Source organism: Tamandua tetradactyla, chromosome 2 (assembly GCF_023851605.1).
Source record: "Tamandua tetradactyla isolate mTamTet1 chromosome 2, mTamTet1.pri, whole genome shotgun sequence".
NCBI classification, from domain to species: Eukaryota; Metazoa; Chordata; class Mammalia; order Pilosa; family Myrmecophagidae; genus Tamandua; species Tamandua tetradactyla.
In genome coordinates this window covers 34,925,900-34,945,565 of record NC_135328.1, presented here as the reverse complement: position 1 = coordinate 34,945,565, position 19,666 = coordinate 34,925,900, and the positions used below count along the sequence as shown (strand labels likewise).

General features: G+C 35.2%; 1 protein-coding gene across 8 annotated transcripts in view; it reads left to right on the top strand.

Annotated features, from left to right (window-relative positions):
- MRRF (mitochondrial ribosome recycling factor) overlaps window positions 1-19,666 on the top strand; it is an 81,003-nt gene that overhangs the window by 9,718 nt on the left and 51,619 nt on the right. For 7 of the 8 annotated variants that reach the window (XM_077142898.1, XM_077142890.1, XM_077142906.1 and 4 more), the window contains 2 exons: window positions 12,501-12,650; window positions 19,083-19,201. In XM_077142898.1, coding sequence (XP_076999013.1) covers window positions 12,501-12,650; window positions 19,083-19,201 — 269 coding nt within the window. The remainder of the gene's footprint in view (window positions 1-12,500; window positions 12,651-19,082; window positions 19,202-19,666) is intronic. The other variant, XM_077142931.1, reaches the window with a different exon arrangement.

Genomic DNA, 19,666 nt, shown 5'->3' with positions numbered 1-19,666 from the left:
CTTATCTGTCCTAGGAACTCTCTGAAGGTTATAAGTTTTAGGAAAGTAAACTTAGTACATGAAACTTCTGTAAAGTCTAAGAGCCGTAGGTCTTCTTTAGGGTTAATAGGAATGGTGTTGGTTGGGGTTTCACAAACCATAGCAATTAGCAATATCTAGCTGAAGCTTACATGAGAGTAGCCTCCAGAATAGCTTCTTGGCTCCATTTGAACTCTCTTAGCCACTGATACCTTATTTTGTTACAATTCTTTTCCCCCTTTTGGTCCAGAAGGCTTTGTCAATCTCATGGTGCCAGGGCCAGGCTCATCACTGGGAATCAGGTCCCATGCTTTCAGGGAGACTCACTCCTGGCTGTTCTGTCCCACATGTGGGGGAGGGTAATTTTCCTTGCAGAGTTGGACTTAGAGAGAGAGAGAGAGGCCACATCTGAGCAATGAAAGAGGTTTCCTGGAAACAGCTCTTAGGCATAATTATAAGTAGTCTTAGCTTTTCTGCTACAGAAACGAGTTTCATACGGGCAGTCCTCAAATCAGGGGCTTAACCTATTTTCTTGGGAGTCCTTAATGTTTGAGAGAATACTAGGGGTTTCCTAGATTTAATAGTTTAAGATTTAATAGTTCCATATTTTTCTCCAGTCCATATTTAACATTTAATAGTTCCATATTTTTCTCCAGTCCCACAGGGACTCTACCAATACTTTAATTATCAACCATCCATAGTCTGGGATGTATTTGGGTATTACATCAAGCCATACCAAATAACAAAGCCTCATTCCCATTCTGGGTTTCATGCATTTAGGTTGTTAAAATGAGCTATCTAGGCAAATTGATGTAGATTGTGTATTAACATTAAATTAGGTTCTAGACACAATAAACCTCTCTGCCTTTGGTCTCATATAATAGGTGTATTCTGATTTACCTTAGTCCCTACCAGATCGAATTTGTTTTTGTCTTTAACTGAAGCCTGATCTTTTTTTCTTTTTTGGTTACTTTAACAATTGTATGTAGCGATACTGACTTTCAGAGCTGCAGAATTCCAGCTCTGAGTATTAGGCGTCAGAGGTATCCAATGTTCCAGGGAAATACAAGCTTATATACATATAGCACAGCATCTCAGAATCTCGAAATACATTTACAACTCCAGACTATGTATGACTGCTATAAGAACTTACAGTATAGGCTCCAGTTTTATTATAAGTATTTTCTCAATAAAAGTATTTTCTAAAAGTGGCCATATTATATTTGTTCTTTTGTTTCTGGCTTATTTGGCACAGCACAACATCCCCAGGGTTCATTTTCGTTACATACCTTACATCTTCATTCCTTTTTGTAGTCGCACAATATTCCATCATATGTGTACGTCACAGTTCACTGTTCTACTTCTCAGTCATTGTGCCCTTTGGCCTTCTCCATCTTTGAGGCATCATGGGTAATGTCCAAAATAAACAATCCATGTCTCACAGGGTCCTTACTCATTTGTACAGTCATCAACACTTTCAGTTCTTGACAGTTTTCATCAGTACAAAGAGACAAAGAACTGATAAACATGGCCTCACCAAATATCAAATCTAAACCTCCATCTCTTGTCCCCCCTCAAATATTAGTCTCTGATATTGCTGTGATAACTGTTGATATCTTCCTGTTAACTATAGGTCATAGCATGTAATATTAGTCTTCTCCCTGTACCCCTCTAATATTGACTCTTTGTACAAGGTCAGGCCTTTGAAGTAGTTCATGTAAGAGTTTATTTATAATTTTAGAGTTAATAGGTGGGATACATGACTCTATACAACCCTTTTCATAGTTACCTTCAATATGGCTATGTTACTTATTACCCCACTAATGAACTACTGCCATTTCTTTCTGTTCACTTATATTTAAGTTCAGCCTCATTGGGTAACCATTCACCCATCTCTAGCTTCTGTTTATCTCTAAGTCCTGTATAATCTACTTTGTAAGCCTCTGAATTTACCTTTACCAGAGTCATAATGAAAGATCATACAGTATCTGTCTTCTTTGTCTGGCTTATTTCACTCAGCATTGTGTCCTCAAGGTTCATCCGTGTTTTTATGTGCTTCTGGACTTCATCTTGTCTTACTGTTGTATACTATTGCATTGCATGTATATATACTGCATTTTATTTATCCTCTTGTTTATTGATGGGCACTTGGATTGTTTCCATCCTTTGGCAGTTGTGAAAAGTGCTCCTATGACCATCAGTGTGCAAATGTCTGTTCATATCACTGCTTTCAGGTCTTCTGGGTATATACCAAGTATTAGAATTGCCAGGTCAGAGGGCAACTCAATATTTAGTTTTCTGAGGAACTGCCAAACTGTCTTCCTTAGTGGCTGTACCGTTTATACATTCCCATCAGCAGTGAATGAGTGTTCTCATTTTTCCACATCCTCTCCAACATTTGTAGTTTTCTTTTTGTTTAATAGCAGCCATTCTTATAGATGTGAGGTGATATCTCATTGTAATCTTGATTTGCATTTCCCTTATAGCTAATGAAAATGAACATCTCTTCATGTACTTTTTTGCTATTTGTATTTGCTCTTTGGAGAAATGTCTATTCATATCCTTTGCCCAGTTTATAATTGGATTGTTTTTCTTTTTTTGCCCAGCTTAGTTAGGGGGTCCATCGATTTTATTGATTTTCTTAAAGAACCAACTTTTGGTTTTCTTGATTTTTCTATTGTTTTTTTTTTTTTGGTCCTCCAGTTCATTTATTTCTGCTTTAATCTTTGCCGTTTCTCTTCTGTTTGCTTTGGGGTTAGTTTGCTAATCTTTCTCTAGTTCCTCCAGATAACTGGTTATGTCCTTGATTTTTGCTCTTTCTTTATTTTTTTAATATAAACATTTAGGAAAATCAGTTTCTCAGCACTGCCTTTCCTGCAGCCCATTAATTCTGATATGTTTTATTCTCATTTTCATTCATCTCCCAATATTTATCTATTTGTCTAACAGTTTCTTCTTTGACCCACTGATTATTTAAGAGTATATTGTTTAATCTCTATGTGTTTGTGAGAATTCTGGTTCTTTGGTGGTTATAAATTTTCAGCTTCATTCTGTTGTGGTCAGAGAAAGTGCTTTGAATAATTCAATCTTATTTCATTTCTAAAGACCTGTTTGGTATCCCAGCATATAATCAATCCTGGAAAATGTTCCATGAGCATTAGAGAAGAATGTATATCCTGGTGTTGTGGTGTGTAACAACACCAATTGCTGTCAGGACCAATTTATCAGATTAAGTTCTCTTTTCTCCTTGTTGCTCCTCTGTCTAGTTGTTCCGTCTGTATAGGAGAGTAGTGTATTGAAACGCTGTTGAAACGTTTGTTTCCCTTCACTTTTGCCAAAGTTTGCCTCAGGTACTTTGGAGCTCCTTGATTGGGAGCATAAATTCTTGCAAAGAGACTGACTGGTATCCCGATATTTGGAGAGGGTAGGGCCCATGCCCTGGTATTTGTGGAGAGCCAGGCCACCATCCTGATAGAGAAGGGTAGAGCCTTTACCCTAGTGTTAGGGAGAGCTTGCACATTGTGCAAGTACTTGGAAGGGGTGGGAGTACCATTTCATCAAGCCCGGAGGACAAAACGTCAATCCATAGATGATTTGCACCTTGAAATCTAATGAAATTTGCCCTGCTGTGTTTTGAAATTTTGAGGGACCCGTGATCCTGGTTTTCTTTCCAGTTTACCCCTGTTGGATGGAAATGTCTATCCTGTGCCTCTCCCTTTATTATATATTGGAAGCAGATAACTTATTTTCTAGATTTAACAGGTCCACAGAAAAAAGGGAATTATGCCCTAGTACTGTCCACACCCATAACTGATTTTGAATGAGATTTTGTACTTGCTGTTGTTACTGAAATGACTTTAGACTTTTGGGATGTTTTGATGGAATGAATATATTTTGCATGTAGAAAGAATTCATCATTTGGGGTCCAGAGGGTGGATTGTGGTTGTTTGGATAAACATGTTCTTAAACTTAATCCATTCCTGTGGGTAGGAACCCCTTATAAAGTAGAATCTTTTGATGAAGTTACTTAATTAAGTTGTGGCCTAACCCAATCAGGAATGGTTTTAATCCTAGTACTGGAGTCTTTTATAAGCAGAATGAAGTTCAGACAGATAGGAAGCCACAGAAGGAGCAACCAGAAGCTGAACATCAGTGGCATCTGAAAGAGAAGTGAGAGAACAGGAGAAGCTGCCATATGTTTTGCCACGTGGTATTTCCTTGGGCAGCCCAGGAAACAAAAACACTTTGTTTATGACATCTTTTTTTAACATAAATTTTTAATGTAGTTATTTTTTCAGTCTTTTCCCTTATAGTTTGTGCTTTTCATGTCTTTTAGACATTTTTCTCTATCTCAAAGTCAAAGCTTTCTTCTGTATTTTCTTCAAAACATTTTAAAGATTTTTGTGCTCTTAACATTTGGGTTTTTATTCTATATGAAATTTATTTCTGAATGTGGTGTGAGGTAGGGAATCTAATTTTATGTTTCTTTTCCTTATGGACAATAAGTTGTGTCAACACTTATTGAATAGTCCATCATTTACTCCCTGATTTATAGTGCTCCCTCTGTCATATGTCACATTTCTCTCTCTCTCTTTCTCTCTCTCTCTCTCTAATATATGTATATATATATATATATATATATATATGCTTTTGCTTCTGAGCTCTTGTTTTTGTGGGACTACGTATCTCACCCTGCACTAAATTCTTTACTGCCTAAATTATTGTCATAGTCTTGAATCTAGAGGGATGAATCTTCACTTTACCATACACAGTTTTTCTTTTCCATCTGTTTGGCCTTTTGCTCTTCTGTATGAAATTTATGAACATACTGTCAAGTTTTCTCAATGAAAACCTTTCACAGTTCTCTGATCACATTTATTTCTGGGGTATCATTGTTTTTGTCAATTTTGTAAATGCTATTTTTTTCAAGTAATTTTTTGAGGTAACATATACAGGAATTCTATTAGTGATTTAAAAAATTAGTGTATTTTTTTCTAATTCACTAATTAAAAAAAATTAGTGAATTTTTCACTGCATGAGCACAACCAGGTAACCATCATCCTGATTAAGAAATAGAACATCATTTATACTCCAGAAGCTTCCCTCATATTCCTCCATAGATAACTTACTATAATGACTTTATATTATCACCCTCCATAGATAATTTACTATATTGACTTTAATTTTGCCCTTTGTGAACTCAGTATGAATTTGTTTTTCTCTTTTTTTTTTTGATAACTGCCTGTGAGGTTTTTCCATGTTGTTACATGTTATAGTTGTTTGTTCATTTTTGTTTTTTTATATTCTAATAAATTAAAATGCCACAATTTATGTATCCAGTCTACAGTTTATAGACATTTGGGTGGTTTCCAATTTTGAGCTAAAACAAATGATACTGTTTTAACCATTTTTGAACATATGTTTGGTACACATGTGCACAGGTTTCTGTTGGGTATATGCCAAGATGTGAGATTACTGAGTCTTATGGTATGCATATGTTCTGTTTTAGTATAACAGTTCCCCAAAATGGTCGTGCCAATTTGCCCTCCTACCAAAGTATTTTAACTTTCTATTTGCTCCACATACCTGCCAATACTTGGCATTGTCAGTCTTGAGTGGGTAAGTAGTTATAGCTCATTGTGGTTTTATTTTATATTTCCTTGATGAATAATGATATTGAGTACTTTTCATATGCTTGTTGGCCCTTTGGCAATCATCTTTACATCTTTTGCCTATTAAAAAAATTCGTTTGTAAGAGTTTATAATATATGCTAAATATAGGGCTTCTGTCATATATGTATATATGGCTTATTACAGATGTCATCTTCCACTCTTAGCTTGCCTTTTCACTTGCTTTATGGTGTTTTTAAGAACAGAAGTTCTTAATTTTAATGTGGTTCAGTTTGTCATCTTTTCCTTTATGGTCAGTATAACTATAATTTTAGCGAGCTATATGTTTTTTTCCTATTTAGGAAATTTTTCTATATCTCAAAATCATGAATATATTCTACTGTATTATAAAAGGTTTATTGCTTCAAATACATGTTTTTACGAATTATTTGTTTTATTGATTGCTAGTGAATAGGAACACAGTTAATATATTATACACTGATCTTTGTATTTAGTAAACCTGACAAATTAGTGTTATTATTTTTATATGTTTGTATATTCTTTTGAATTTTCTAGATAGACCATCATAATGCCTACAAATAATAATAGTTTTGTTTTTCCCTTTCCAATCCATGTACATTTTATTTTATTTTATTTCTGGGTTGGCTAGAAACTTAAGTATAATCTGAATAAAATGCTGATTGGTAGTAGGCATCCTTGTTTTATTTTTGACCTTGCAGGGAACACTTCTTATGTTGACATCAGGACTTATGTTTGCTTTATGTTTTTGAAAGACTCTTTAGTATCTTGTATCCCTGATTTGCTAAAAGTTTTTTGTTTTGGATGGATATTAAGTTTTTGTTAGCAACTCTTACTGCATTTATTGAGATGATCTTACTTTTTTCTCTTTTAACCTGTTAATGTGGTGACTCACATCGATAGTTTTTTCTTATGTTACACCATTTTTACATTCCTACAATAAACCCAACTTCCTCTTACTATAGAATTTTTATATACATTACTTGATATATATATAATCTTTATATCCAATGCTGTGTTTGTTTTGCTAATATTAGTTTAGGATTTGTATGTGAGATTAGCTTTTAATGTAGTTTTCTAGTATTATCCTTTGGTGTCAAGATCATTCTAGCCTTATAATGTGAGTTGCTGAGTCCATTTTTTTCTCTCTTTCTTAATGGAATGATTTGTATAAGATATAGGGTTATTAGTTCCTTGCAGGTTTTGTAAAATCTGGCATTGGTGTTTATGTGTGTGTGTTCATGTGTGTGGGTACATCTTAAAGTAGGTTAAGTTTTTTAATGGTTTATGATTCTACTTAGATTTTATCTTTCTTTTCCAGTTAATTTTAGCAAGTTATATGTTTTTAGGAAATTTTTCATTTTTCCTGTTTTCAGAGTTGTTGCATAAAGTTTCCATGATATTCTCAAGATTATTAAAATTTCTACTGTTTTCATGTCCCCTTTTTCTTTCTTATTACCAATTTGTGTCTGCTTCCCTTTCTCAATTTTTCTTGACTGAAGTTTGTCAGCTTTTTAAGTCTTTTAAAATGAGCTTTTAATTTTGTCAATCTCCCACCCCCCTCTGATTTTATTGATTTCCATTTTTTATTGTTTTCTTTTGTTCCTGTCCTTGTTCTTTTTATGTTCTTTGAGTTGGACAGTTCATTATTTTTCAGCCTTTGTTCTTTTCTTATAAGCATTTAAGGTTATAAATTTAAGTGCTTTCTACAAGTTTTTAATAAAGAGTATTTTTACTGTTGTCATTCCTAAATACTTTTTTAATTTCCATTTTGATTTTTCTTATAGTTCATCTGTTATTTAGTAGTGTTTTAAAAATTTCAATATGTGCTTTTCTTGGGGTTGACTTAATCCTGCAGTGGTCGGAGAACATGTCCTATACAATATAAATTCTTTGAAATTTGCTTTTGGGGATAGAATTTGGTCATTTTTGTATTAAGGACCAACTTGCTTGAGAAAAATATGTAATCTCTTATTGTTGAGCACCTGGTTCTATTTATGTTTTTTAGATTAAGTTGGCTAATCGTGTTGATCAAATTTTCTATTTATCTACATTTTATTTGCTTAATTTATTAGTTATCAAGAAAGGTGTTATTAAAATCTCCTAGTAAGATTATGGATTTATCATTTTCTTTTAATTCTGTTAATTTTGAGGCTATGTTATTGGGTGTTTAAACTCAGTATTATGTGTTTCTTGTGAATTACTTCTATTATAGTTATGAAGTGGCTCTCGTTATTTCTAATAATGTGTTTTGTCTTAAAATTTACTTTGCTATTAATATAAGTACACTAGCTTTTTGGTTAATATTTCCCAGGGTTATCACTTTTCCATCTCTCTCTATATATTCAACTTTTTGTGATCTTATATTTTTTGAAAATATCTTATAAATTGTGTATGACTGGGTTAAAAAAGTCTTACTAAGAATCTTTAACTTTCATTTTGGTCTATTTATATTTATATTTATATTTGATCCATTCATATTTATTGACATTACTGAGTATTTGTATTTATCATATTATTTTGTACTTTCTTTCCTGACTTTTCTTTGTCGCTTTTTTTTCCTTTTCTTTTGGCCTAATCTTTCTCTATTCCCCTCCTTTTTTTTTTTTTGTCTTTTGATTCGGAAGTTATACATTTTATTTATTATTGTTTTGGTGGTTACCTTTAATTTATTTTTGAATTTATTCAAAATACCTATAGAAAATTGCAGCTATCTTAAGAATGCAGCTTGTTCATTTTCCCAAACTGAAAACATTTGTGTAATCAGTGCACAGCTCAAAATCTAGAACACGCCCAGCGTCTCAAAATTCCCCTTTATGCTTTCTTCTAGTAACTATCACTCTCCACTCCTTGCAACTCACTTGTTATTCTGATTTCTGATGGCATGGATTAGTTTTGTCTGTTTTTGTACTGTTCAGTATATATACTCATATCTGGCTTATATATTCTGTAGGCTTTTATGCTCAACATTATGTCTTTGAGAATCATTAAATGTTTCTGTGTAGTTCCAGATCATTCTTTCTCATGGCTGTGTAATATTTCACTATGTGAATATACCACTGTTTATCTGTTCTGATATTGATGGGCATAAGTTCAAAATTTTAGCATGCATGTTTGATTTTAAAAGTCTAAAGTTTATTAGTATCTCTATCTTCCTAAACAGTCTTCCTTTTGAGGATCTTATAAAACTTTAGCTTTGATCATCCTCTCCTTTCTTATTTGTGATTATTGTTCATTCTTTTACTTTCGTCTTGTTTTTCACTTTCCCAAACTAGACTTTCTTATTAATATTGTTCTGTATAGCCTGACAAGCTAGTGCTTGTCAATGTTTGTTTAGGTTTACCACGTTTTCCAATTTTTTTGTTTACTGTTGCTACTTCTCATGCCTTCCTTCTGGATTGATACTCAAGTTAGCTCTCTGAGGTAGAAAGAATAGGGATTATTATTGACCTCATTGTACAGATATAGGTATTATTATTGTCTCCATTGTACAGATGAGGAATATGAGGTGCAAGCCATTTAAATTTGTTGCCCAAAGTAACCAACCAGTAAGCAGCAGAGTGATTTTTAAAAACCATTTATCTGCTTGTGTTGTGCTCTTGCTTGAAATCCCATTCATTTTAGGAGATGTCCTTTGTCCTTCTTTATGAAGTACACTCATTAGTATATATTCAAGCGAAGACTTGTTGATTTCTGTTTTTCTGAAACTAGCTTTCTCTTACATTCACTATTAAACAATAGTATAGTGGGGTAAAGAATTAGAGATTGGCTTTTTTTGCCCCTCTGTTAGTATTTTGAAGATAGTAGATCCATTGCTTTTGGCTTCTTTTGTTGTGATTGAAAAGTATGCTGTTTTTAAAATTTTGATCCATTATGGATAATTTGTCTCTTTTCTTTGGTTGCTTTCAAGATTTCTTTGTCCTTGGATTTCTGAATTCACAAGATGTTTAGGTGTGAATTTAGTTTTTTATTATCCTGTTTGAAACTTGTGTTTCTGAACCTGAAGTTGCACATCTTTTCATCAATTCTGATCAATTCTAAGCCATTGGCTTGTTTACCAAAGAATAATGGGGGTGCTGGTTTGAAACTATTATGTACCCCAGAAAAGCCATGTTCTTTTAATCTAATTCAGTCTTGTGGGGGCAGGCCCATTGGTTGTGTGGGACCTCTTGATTAGGTTATTTACATGGAGATATGACCCAACCAGTGGTGGGTGGAGCTTTTTTTTAAAAAACTTTTTTACTGTAGCAACATATATACAATGCAAAAATCTCCCATTTTAACCACTTTCAAGTGTACAATTTAGTAGTGTTGATTTCATTTATGATATTGGGCTACCATCATCACCATCCATTGCCAAAAGTTTTTCATCACCCAAACAGAAACTATTTATCCGCTAAACAATTTGGGGCCCCATACCCAGCCAAATTTGATGATTGGCTTTCCTGTTGTTGCAAAGAAGATTGTAGGAATTTTGATTGGGATTGCATTGAATCTGTAAATTGCTTTGGGTAGAATTTAGTCCTCTAATCCATGAACATGGAATCTCCTTCCATTTATTTAGTTCTTTGATTTTTTTTTTTAGCAATGTATAAATTGTTTTTTATTAATTTTTTAATTGTTTAAAAAATATATAAGAACATACAAACACAAACATTCTTAACATTTGATGATTCCGTTCTACATATATAATCAGTAATTCACAATATCATCACATAGTTGCATATTCATCATCACAGGTGGGTGAACCTTTTGATAAGATGGAGATGTGACTCTGCCCATTCAAGATGGGTCTTAAGTAATTTACTCGAGTCCTTAAAATAGCTCATAGAGAGAGAAAAAGCTCAGAGCTGATACAAAGAGTAGACATCTCTTGGTATTCATTTTCTAGTGAATTAATATATTTCCTATCTCTCCGATTAAATTATATGGAGACTGTTAAAAGTTCATGGGTTCAGAACTAGGCAGAACTGAGACCAAATCCTGGCTTTACTGTTTTCTGACCTCATGACATTAGACAAGTCATTTTACCTTTCTTATCTTTTTCTGAAAAATAAGGAGTATTCATTTATGACTACCTGTCATTTGGATATTTGAATCACTTTGTCTCCTGTAGCAACCTTTCAATGTAGGTATTTTTATCCCTGTTTTATAGGTAGGAAACTGATATGTCTAGACATAGACATTTGAAGATGCAGGAGGAGGTGCCCCAGGGAAAGCCTGAAAGACTTGCAGAAGCTGAGAGAGCAGTTTGAGACTAGAAACCGGAGAGAAGGATAGCCTATGTCCCCGTATGCCTTCCCATGTGACAGAGAAACCCCAGACACGATAGGCCTTTCTCTATGAGGTCTTTTAAGGACATCTGTAAACTACTTAAGACCTATCTTGTTCTTGATGCCTTAATCTGGACATTTTCATGGTCTTAGAACTGTAAATTTGTAATCTAATAAATCTCCTTTGTAAAAGCCAATCTATTTCTGGTATATAGCATTCTGGCATCTTTAACAAACAAACATGGGGTTTCAAACAAGAGAGGGACACAAGCAGATAAATGTTTTTTAAAAAAATCACTCTGCTGTTTATGGTTTGGGTACTTTGGGCAGAACATCTAAATGACTTGTCCCTCATATTTCTCATCTGTGCAATGGGGTCAGTAATAATCAGTCCTTATTCTTCCTACCTCAGAGAGCTGTCTTGGGTATCAAGTAGAAGAATATACTTGAAAATGCATTGCAGATATGCTATATAGATATCACAAGCTCATTGTAGATGTTCAATTAAATTTGTTGAATGAATCTCAATAAATGTTTGAGTGTTCAATGAATAAACAAGTATGAGGTAGTATTTCAATATTGTTATTTTCCTTTTTCCACACCCCCATAAAAAATACAAGAATATTTGTATCATTCATGAGTGTATCTATGTATATATGCATTATAGAATGTGTGTGGAAAATCACTAATTATTTAGTCCTATTCTAATTTTATTCAACTCACAACGCGGTTGATATTCCAAAATACAAGTCATCATCACTACCACTTGAAGTATTTAATGTCTCTAAACCACTACCATTCAAGGAGGTACCCAAAGACAGTCTAAAACCAGACTAAATATTAGCATTGTCTTAGTTGAGGATATAATCTTGGAAGAGATAGGTAAAGAAATAAAATCTGTGATGGAAATACTCAAGAATAATTTCAGTAAGACTTTGCATATCCTTGTCTTGGTATTCATTTTCTAGTGAATTAATATATTTCCTGTCTCTCCAATTAAATTTTATGGAGACTGTTGAAAGTTCATGGGTTCAAAACTAAGCAAAACTGAGACCAAATCCTGGCTTTACTGTTTTCTGACCTCATGGCATTAGATAAGTCATTTTACCTTTCTTATCTTTTTCTGAAAAATAAGGAGTATTCACTTATGACTACCTGTCGTTTGGATATTTGAATCACTTTGTCTCCTGTAGCAACATTTCAGTGTAGGTATTTTTATCCCTGTTTTATAGGTAGGAAACTGACAGTAGGAAAACTGATAGGAAGGTAGAGTAACTTGTTGAAGTACATAAAGCTAATGTGTCTCATGGCAGAATTTAAATGTGGGTGTCTGATTATAAAGCCTGTGCTTTTCTAATATCTAAGAAAGCATTTAATCCTTGGTACCTAGTTGACATTTATTAAATGTAGTCATTTTTTTAGGGCAGTAATAATATTTTTAAATTTCCTAGCACTTCACACTTTGCCCTACACATAGTAGACACTTCAAAACTAATTGCTAATTGTCTCTGTTTATGCTGCTGTTCTTTTATTCACTGAATGTCAACTTTCTAACCAAAGGAAAAGGACAGTCTCAAACCAGAGTGAATATTAATGCTGCCTTGGTTGAGGATATAATCAACTTGGAAGAGGTAGATGAAGAAATGAAGTCTGTGATGGAAACGCTCAAAGATAATTTCAACAAGACTCTGAATATAAGAACCTCACCAGGTCAGTGACTCAACCAGTGTTTTGGGGAGGGGATTAGTGGAAAAAGCATGACTTTGGCAGAGCTTCACTTACTAAGTAGTGGCCATGGGCAGTTCTTACTTTTCTGATCCTCAGTTTCCTTGTCTAAATATGGGGATACAAATGATAATGACTAAATGTACAAATTTAAAAATATTTTCATGAGGAAGAACAAAAGAATGTCAATAATGCAGGGTATTGAAAATAGATGGTAATATTTTAAAACTTTAACTTATGTGTGAGACTAAAGCAAAAAATATTTGGTGCAAAATTTTTATTTTGACTAGTGCATTTCCTAATATAACTTATATGGACAGTTAAATTGAACACCATAAGTACATGGAACCTTGAGTAGGGCATGAGATTTTGTAGATTTGTCCAGAGTGATGCCTCGATAAATCCCAGAAGGATTTGAACAATGAATAAAAAAGTATTTGTGAAGTCCCCTTGGGGGAACGGTGAGAAAGGGGGAAAATTCAACTTCTCCAAGTGTAGAATTCTTGATATTCTCACAAGCAGTGGGGATAACCAAAGCAATAGGCTGAGCCCCCGATCCTGAGGTTTGTTCATATGAAACAACCCCGCAAAGGATAGGCTAAGCCTACTTAAAATTAGGCCTAAGATTCACCCCCAAGAGAACCTCTTATTTCTCAGATGTGGCCTCTCTCTCTCAGCCAACATGACAAGCAGTCTCACTGCCCTTCCCCTCTCTATGTGGGGCATGACTCCCAGGGGTGTGGACCTTCCTGGCAATGTGGGACAGATCTCCTAGAATGAGCTGGGACTTGGCACCAACGGATTGAAAAAACCTTCTCGACCGAAAGGGGGAAGAGGGAAATGAGACAAAATAAAGTGTCAGTGGTTGAGAGATTCCAAACAGAGTCGAGAGGTTATCCTGGAGGTTATTTTTGCGCATTAAATAGGTATCACCTTTTTAGTTAAGGCATAACAGAGAGGCTGGAGCGAACTGCCTGAAACTGTAGAGCTGTGTTCCAGTAGCCATGTTTCTTGAAGATGATTGCTTAATGATATAGCTTTCACAATGTGATGGTGTGATTGTGAACACCTTGTGTCTGATGCTTCTTTTATCTACCTAATGGACAGATGAGTAAAACATATGGATTAAAAATAAATAAAATAATAAAGGGAACAAATGTTAAAATAAATTTAGTAGATTGAAATGCTAGTGATCAGTGAAAGGGAGGGGTAAGGGGAATGGTATGTATGAATTTTTTTCTGTTTTCTTTATATTTCTTTTTCTGAATTGATGCACATGTTCTAAGAAATGATCATGATGATGAATATACAACTATATGATAAAAAGAATGTTCATATTGTATGTTGACTGGTTTTATTAATAAAAATTTTGTTTTAAATGCAAATCAACATAAAAATAAATAAATAAAAATAAGGATACAAGTCCTACATCTTTGGGGTGGGTATTAAATGAAACAAGATAACATATATAATGAGGCCAGCATCATGCCTGGCATAATTAACACTCCATTTATTATTTATTCATTCAGTAAAAATTTGTCTACTATGAGCTAAGCATGCTGCTAATGAACAGTAGTGAGGAAAAATAGGCATGGTTTTGCTTTCATGGAATTATACTCTCAAAAAATGGGAACTATTGTTATGACTGAACTATAAGCACATCTAGATATATCTCAGTAACCGGCATCTTTGGTCTGACTTTTCTAATTTCTCCTATTTGGCAGCTCTTATCCCTTATTGGGACCCAAAAGGCTTGCCCAACTGTGGCATTTCTATATGCCATGCTTGACCAGGAAGATTCCATTTGGGTTAATAACTTCCTGAAAGTGGATTTTCTAAGTGGGAAATGTCAGAACTGTCTAGGAGAACTGTTTGCAGATGTGATGGAGAAGTAAGTTGTCAGCTAATGGTGCAGGCAGGCAGGAAAAATCCAATTGCTGTTAAATTGGCCTTTGGAAATTGTCATCATCCTAGAGTCAAGCCTGGGACCCCCTCTGAAGGTGTTAGTGGGAGCTTGGGCTGAACCAGTTCACGTCTTTGTTGAGATAGTTTGTAAGGAAACTAGAAAATATTTCACGAATTTGTTCTTAAGAAAATCAAGTGAAAAGGTTGCAGCTCCATTTATAAACGTGGTTGGAAACATACTGAGTTCAGAGACGAGCTCCAATGTGAAACCAGAACACCATTCCCGTCATTTGTCAACCTTTGGATTGGGGCATTTCTGCTTTTGCTGACAGTAGATCGTGCCATTCAATCTCTCCCAGCTGTTTATTTTAAACTTGCTTATTATTTTAGGTATGAAACTGATAAAGTGTTCTGTCTCCCCTGTGTTTTCTGGCCTGTTAACATTCTGCAGCCGAAACCAGAGAGCAGTTTGAGAGGAGCTCAGGGAGAAATGTGATACTTAAAATTAGCCAGCTAGCTCCACTCTTATTGAACTTAAAAAGATGATGGGCCTGGAAAGAGGTTGGGAGTATAATTTGTTAAATGCTAACCTCTGAGAAAATGAGGGGTAAGAATGAGGCTGAGGGAGATTCTCACTGGGGACAGATTGAGGGAAAAAGATTTGATGTATTATATTGATATGGATTTAGGGAATGGGAACCACCACAACTGCATATGGAAAAGCCCATGTTGGGACTTCTGTAGTAAAAGACCTTATGGCAGACGAGGAAGGCTGAACTAAGATCCATTTTCAAAAGGCCTCCCTTTGGTATTTCCTCTTTGCTTTTTTCTTTTCAGGGTTATGTTTGTGTAACATTTCATGTAGGACTTGGGGTCATGAAGGGACTGGGTGAAACAGAATTTATCCAGTCTTTTTGCCAGCTTCTTCCAAATCACCTTTCATTACCATCTGAACCAGCAGGCACTCTTCCTCTTACACTTCCATCTCTCTACTAGCAATTTCTATTTCCAAGATAGTTGATTCCTTTTAACAGTTGTCTAAGACATGGTTTATCGCTCTCTCCCATCCATCCATCCATCCATCTGTCTATTCCTTCATTCATTTATCAAAGCATTATTGAGTACTTACTTATACTTTGCTGATTACTTGAATGGGTGTTGTGGGGTACAGAGAGAAAAGACGTCTCTATCTTCCAAGAGGGTAGAGCCTAATATAAAGGGACAGACAAGTAATCCACATATACGAAACCATATAGCAAAGCAGAGTAGTAAAGACTGTGGTTTTAAAGTCAGTCAGACCTGGGTTAGAATTCAAGCTCCATTACGAACAGCTGTTGTGACCTTGGGCAATTTACTCTCTGTGTTTCAGTTTCCTTATCTGTAAAATGGCAGAAATAATAGCTGTCTTATAGGGTTATTGTGATAGTGAAAGCAAGTGAATTGTAGAAATCATGCAGTACAACGTCTGGCTCATAAGAGGTGCACAGTTAATATTGGCCATCATTATTATTATAAAAATGTGCCCAGGATGTTTGGAGTACATCAGAGGGATTTATAACAGCTTAGAAGGTCACATGAGATTTCTGGGATTAGATGCCATTGTAGCTGAGTGTTAAGGTATGAGTATTAGTTATTTGACAGAGTAGGGATTTCTCAGTAGAAGGAAAAATATAACCAAGGGTTTTGAGGCAAGAGAGAACAGAATGTATTAAAGAAATTGTAAGTAGATTAGTTTGGTTAAAATATGGAGAATGGCAAGAAGTAATAATAGCTGACATTTAATGGGTGCTTGTATATGTCAAGACACTATTTCATTTAGTCCTCCTAACAACCCTATGAGATGTACAATTTTTATGTCCCATTTACAGATGAGGAAATGGAGTCCCAGAAAGTAAAAGAGATCTGCCTAGGTTCATACAATCTGAAGGTGGCAGAGTTGGTATTTGAACCATGTTATAGGTCTTCAGAATTGTGGAGACTCTAACCATTATACCTCCTGGACTTTTCCAGATTGAGGCTATTGGTATCAACAACCTTCAGTCTTGTGATGACTTGGAATCTGGTTGAGTACTTCAAATTAGATTTTGGTCCATAATGTGGTACTGCATTACTCTAACAACGATTTGAAGACAACTCCTCTTTCTCTTTGTGTCTTGAAATTACCTATCCCATTTATGTAGTGGTTCCTATTGTGAATGGTAAAGTTTTTCTTTTAGTTCCCATTTGCATATGTTATCAGGGAATTTGAATAGTGCCCCATTTCTCTCTGTAACTGTGGATTTATTTGCTTGCTTTCTTGGGTTTCTGAAAATTTTGTCCAGAGTTTCCTAGACAGAGTTCAAATGTGGAAGAAGATGAGATCCAGGATAACAGTGAAATGTTACTAGTTTGTTTTTTTTTCCCTTCTTTTAAATGATACTCATTCTGAAGGGAATCTAAGCACCAAAATCAAGATAGTTTAGAGGAGTGGTTTCAAACCTGTGTCAGAATCCAGCAGTGAACCTAAAAAAAAATTGTAGGCTCCCAAAAAGTCACAGGCTCCCAGGTCCCCACAGATTCTGGATCTTTTGGGGAGGGCCCAGGAATCTGTGTTAAAAAGCTCTCTAGTAATAGCTGAGCCCTCAATCTTAGGGTTTGCCCCTATGTAACTTATTCCTGCAAACGTAGGCTAAGCCTACTTAAAATTAGGCCTAAAAGTCACCCACAGAGAATCTCTTTTGTTCCTCAGATGTGGCCTTTTTCTCTAAGCCAACTCCACAGGTGAACTCACTGCCCTCCCCTGCTACGTGGGACATGACTCCCAGGGGTGTAAATCTCTGACAACATGGGCCATGAGTCCCAGGATGATCCAGGACCCGGCTCCTGGGATTGAGAAAGACTTGACCAAAAGGGAGAAGAGAGAAATGAGAAAAATAAAGGTTCAGTGGCTTAGAGATTTCAAATAGAGTTGAAAGGTTATTCTTATGAATTATATAAATATCCCTTTTTAGTTTGTGGTGTATTGGAGTGGTTGGACGGAAGTATCTGAAACTGTTGAACGGTGTTCCAGTAGCCTCGATTCTTGAAGATGATTGCAGAACTATATAGCTTTTTTTTTTCACTATATAGCTTTTATAGTGACTGTGTGATTGTGGAAACCTTGTGTCTTTTATCCAGGGTATGAACAGATGAGTAAAAATAAGGATAACAAATAATAGGGGGGATAAAGGGTGAAAAATTGAGTAGATTGAAATACTAGTAGAGTTGTAGAATGTATGAGTTTTTCTTTTTTCTTTTTATTTCTTTTTCTGGAATGATGCATATGTTTTAAAAATAATCATGGTGGGATAATAGGGGGAACAAATGTTGAAATGGATTTGGTTTGAAATGCTGGTGATCAATGAAGGGGAGGGGTGGGAGTATGGCATGTATAATTTTTTTTTCTGTTTTCATTTTATTTTTCTGTTGTCTTTTTTGTTTCTTTTTCTGGATTGATGCAAATGTTCTAAGAGGTGATCGTGGTGGTGAATATGCAACTATGTGATGATGATGTGAATTGCTGATTGTATGTGTAGAATGGAATGAGCATATGTTAGGAATGTTTGTGTTTCTTTATTGTAATTTTTTTTAATTAATAAGATTTTTTTAATGATCATGGTGATGAATACACACACACCTATGAGATGATATTGTGAGCCATTGATTATATACCATGTATGGACTATATATGTGAAGATTTCTCAATATAAAATATATATTTTTTAAAGCCTACATCCCCCACCCATGATTCTGATGCATAACCAAATTTGATTTCCACTGGTATAAGGAAAAGAGACTTGATTGGAATTAAAATTAAGTGCACCTAAGTTTGGGTCTTAGCTCTTAATTGTTTTAACTCTTCTTAGCTCTATATGTGATCTAGAGCTAGTCATTCAATCTCCCCAAGCATTATTTTTCTCATCTGTAAAATAGGAATCATAGTACAGTGTTACAGCATGGTTGTAAGAACTAAAGGAGATAATAAGCAGTATCTTTTTCCTATGTTCACTTTTATGTGTGCTGAATCTGAATTAGTGCTTTTTGTATAGTTGGTTGTTTGTATCTTTTAGCTACAATCCTCACTTTAATCCTGTAAGGTAGTTATTTTTTGACTGAGTTGAAAACCGAGACACAGAAAGGGTAAGTAATTTGCCTGGCTTTTCCTAGATGTAGTGAATGTTATAGTTGCTGGAGGAGTGACCAACTTTTTCCAGTTTTAGCACAGAAGTTCTGTGCCTAGGAAACTCCTCAGGCCCAGGCAGACCAGGAAAGTTGGTCATCCTTGTTGCCAATAAGGAATTCTAATCTAGTTCTGTTAACATTTCAGAACTCTTTCCATTACATGATACTTCTGCTGGTTATGAAAGTCCCTTAACAGTCGTAACACATTGATAAAGGATCTCTAAATATGTGTTGATTCTGAATTAGAAAGGGACTTAGATGTGAGCTACTAAGGTCCCTCAGAATTTTAAGACTGTGTGCTTTTTCTTTTAGGATCCCTTGATCATATTACTGTGGTAACTGCTGATGGAAAGCTTGCTTTAAACCAGATTGGCCAGATCTCCATGAAGTCACCACAGCTGATTTTGGTAAACATGGCCAGTTTCCCAGAGGTAAGTGGCTTTGCTGAAAGGGTCCCTTCCTGGTGACTCATGTGGAATGGAGAGAGCTAGATCAGGTCAGGAGGAGGTATTTTTTCCAGCTTGGATAAAATGAGAGAAGAGGCACAATAAAGGGAACTTAAGGATAGAGAAAGGTTCTCTCCCTGTTTCTAAATTCCTTTTCTGTTAAACTCAAATGCTATCAGGGCCAGGCAAGTAACTTGAATATTGAAACAGACCCCTCCTAAGAAAAACAAGAGTAGGGATATAGTGATTGCCACTTGGCCAGTGTGGGAGAGGGTTGAGGTAAGCAGAGCGCTGTGCCCCGTCTAAAGAGGGCAGCCTTAACTCAGCTCCTACTGATGGTTGCCAGGCAGGAAAGTAGGCCTGGTAATCAATGTTATCAGGCCTTGTGATTTTTGTTTCCAGGAAAGGTGTTTGTTTGTTAAGTATTGATAACTAATTCACTTCTATTTT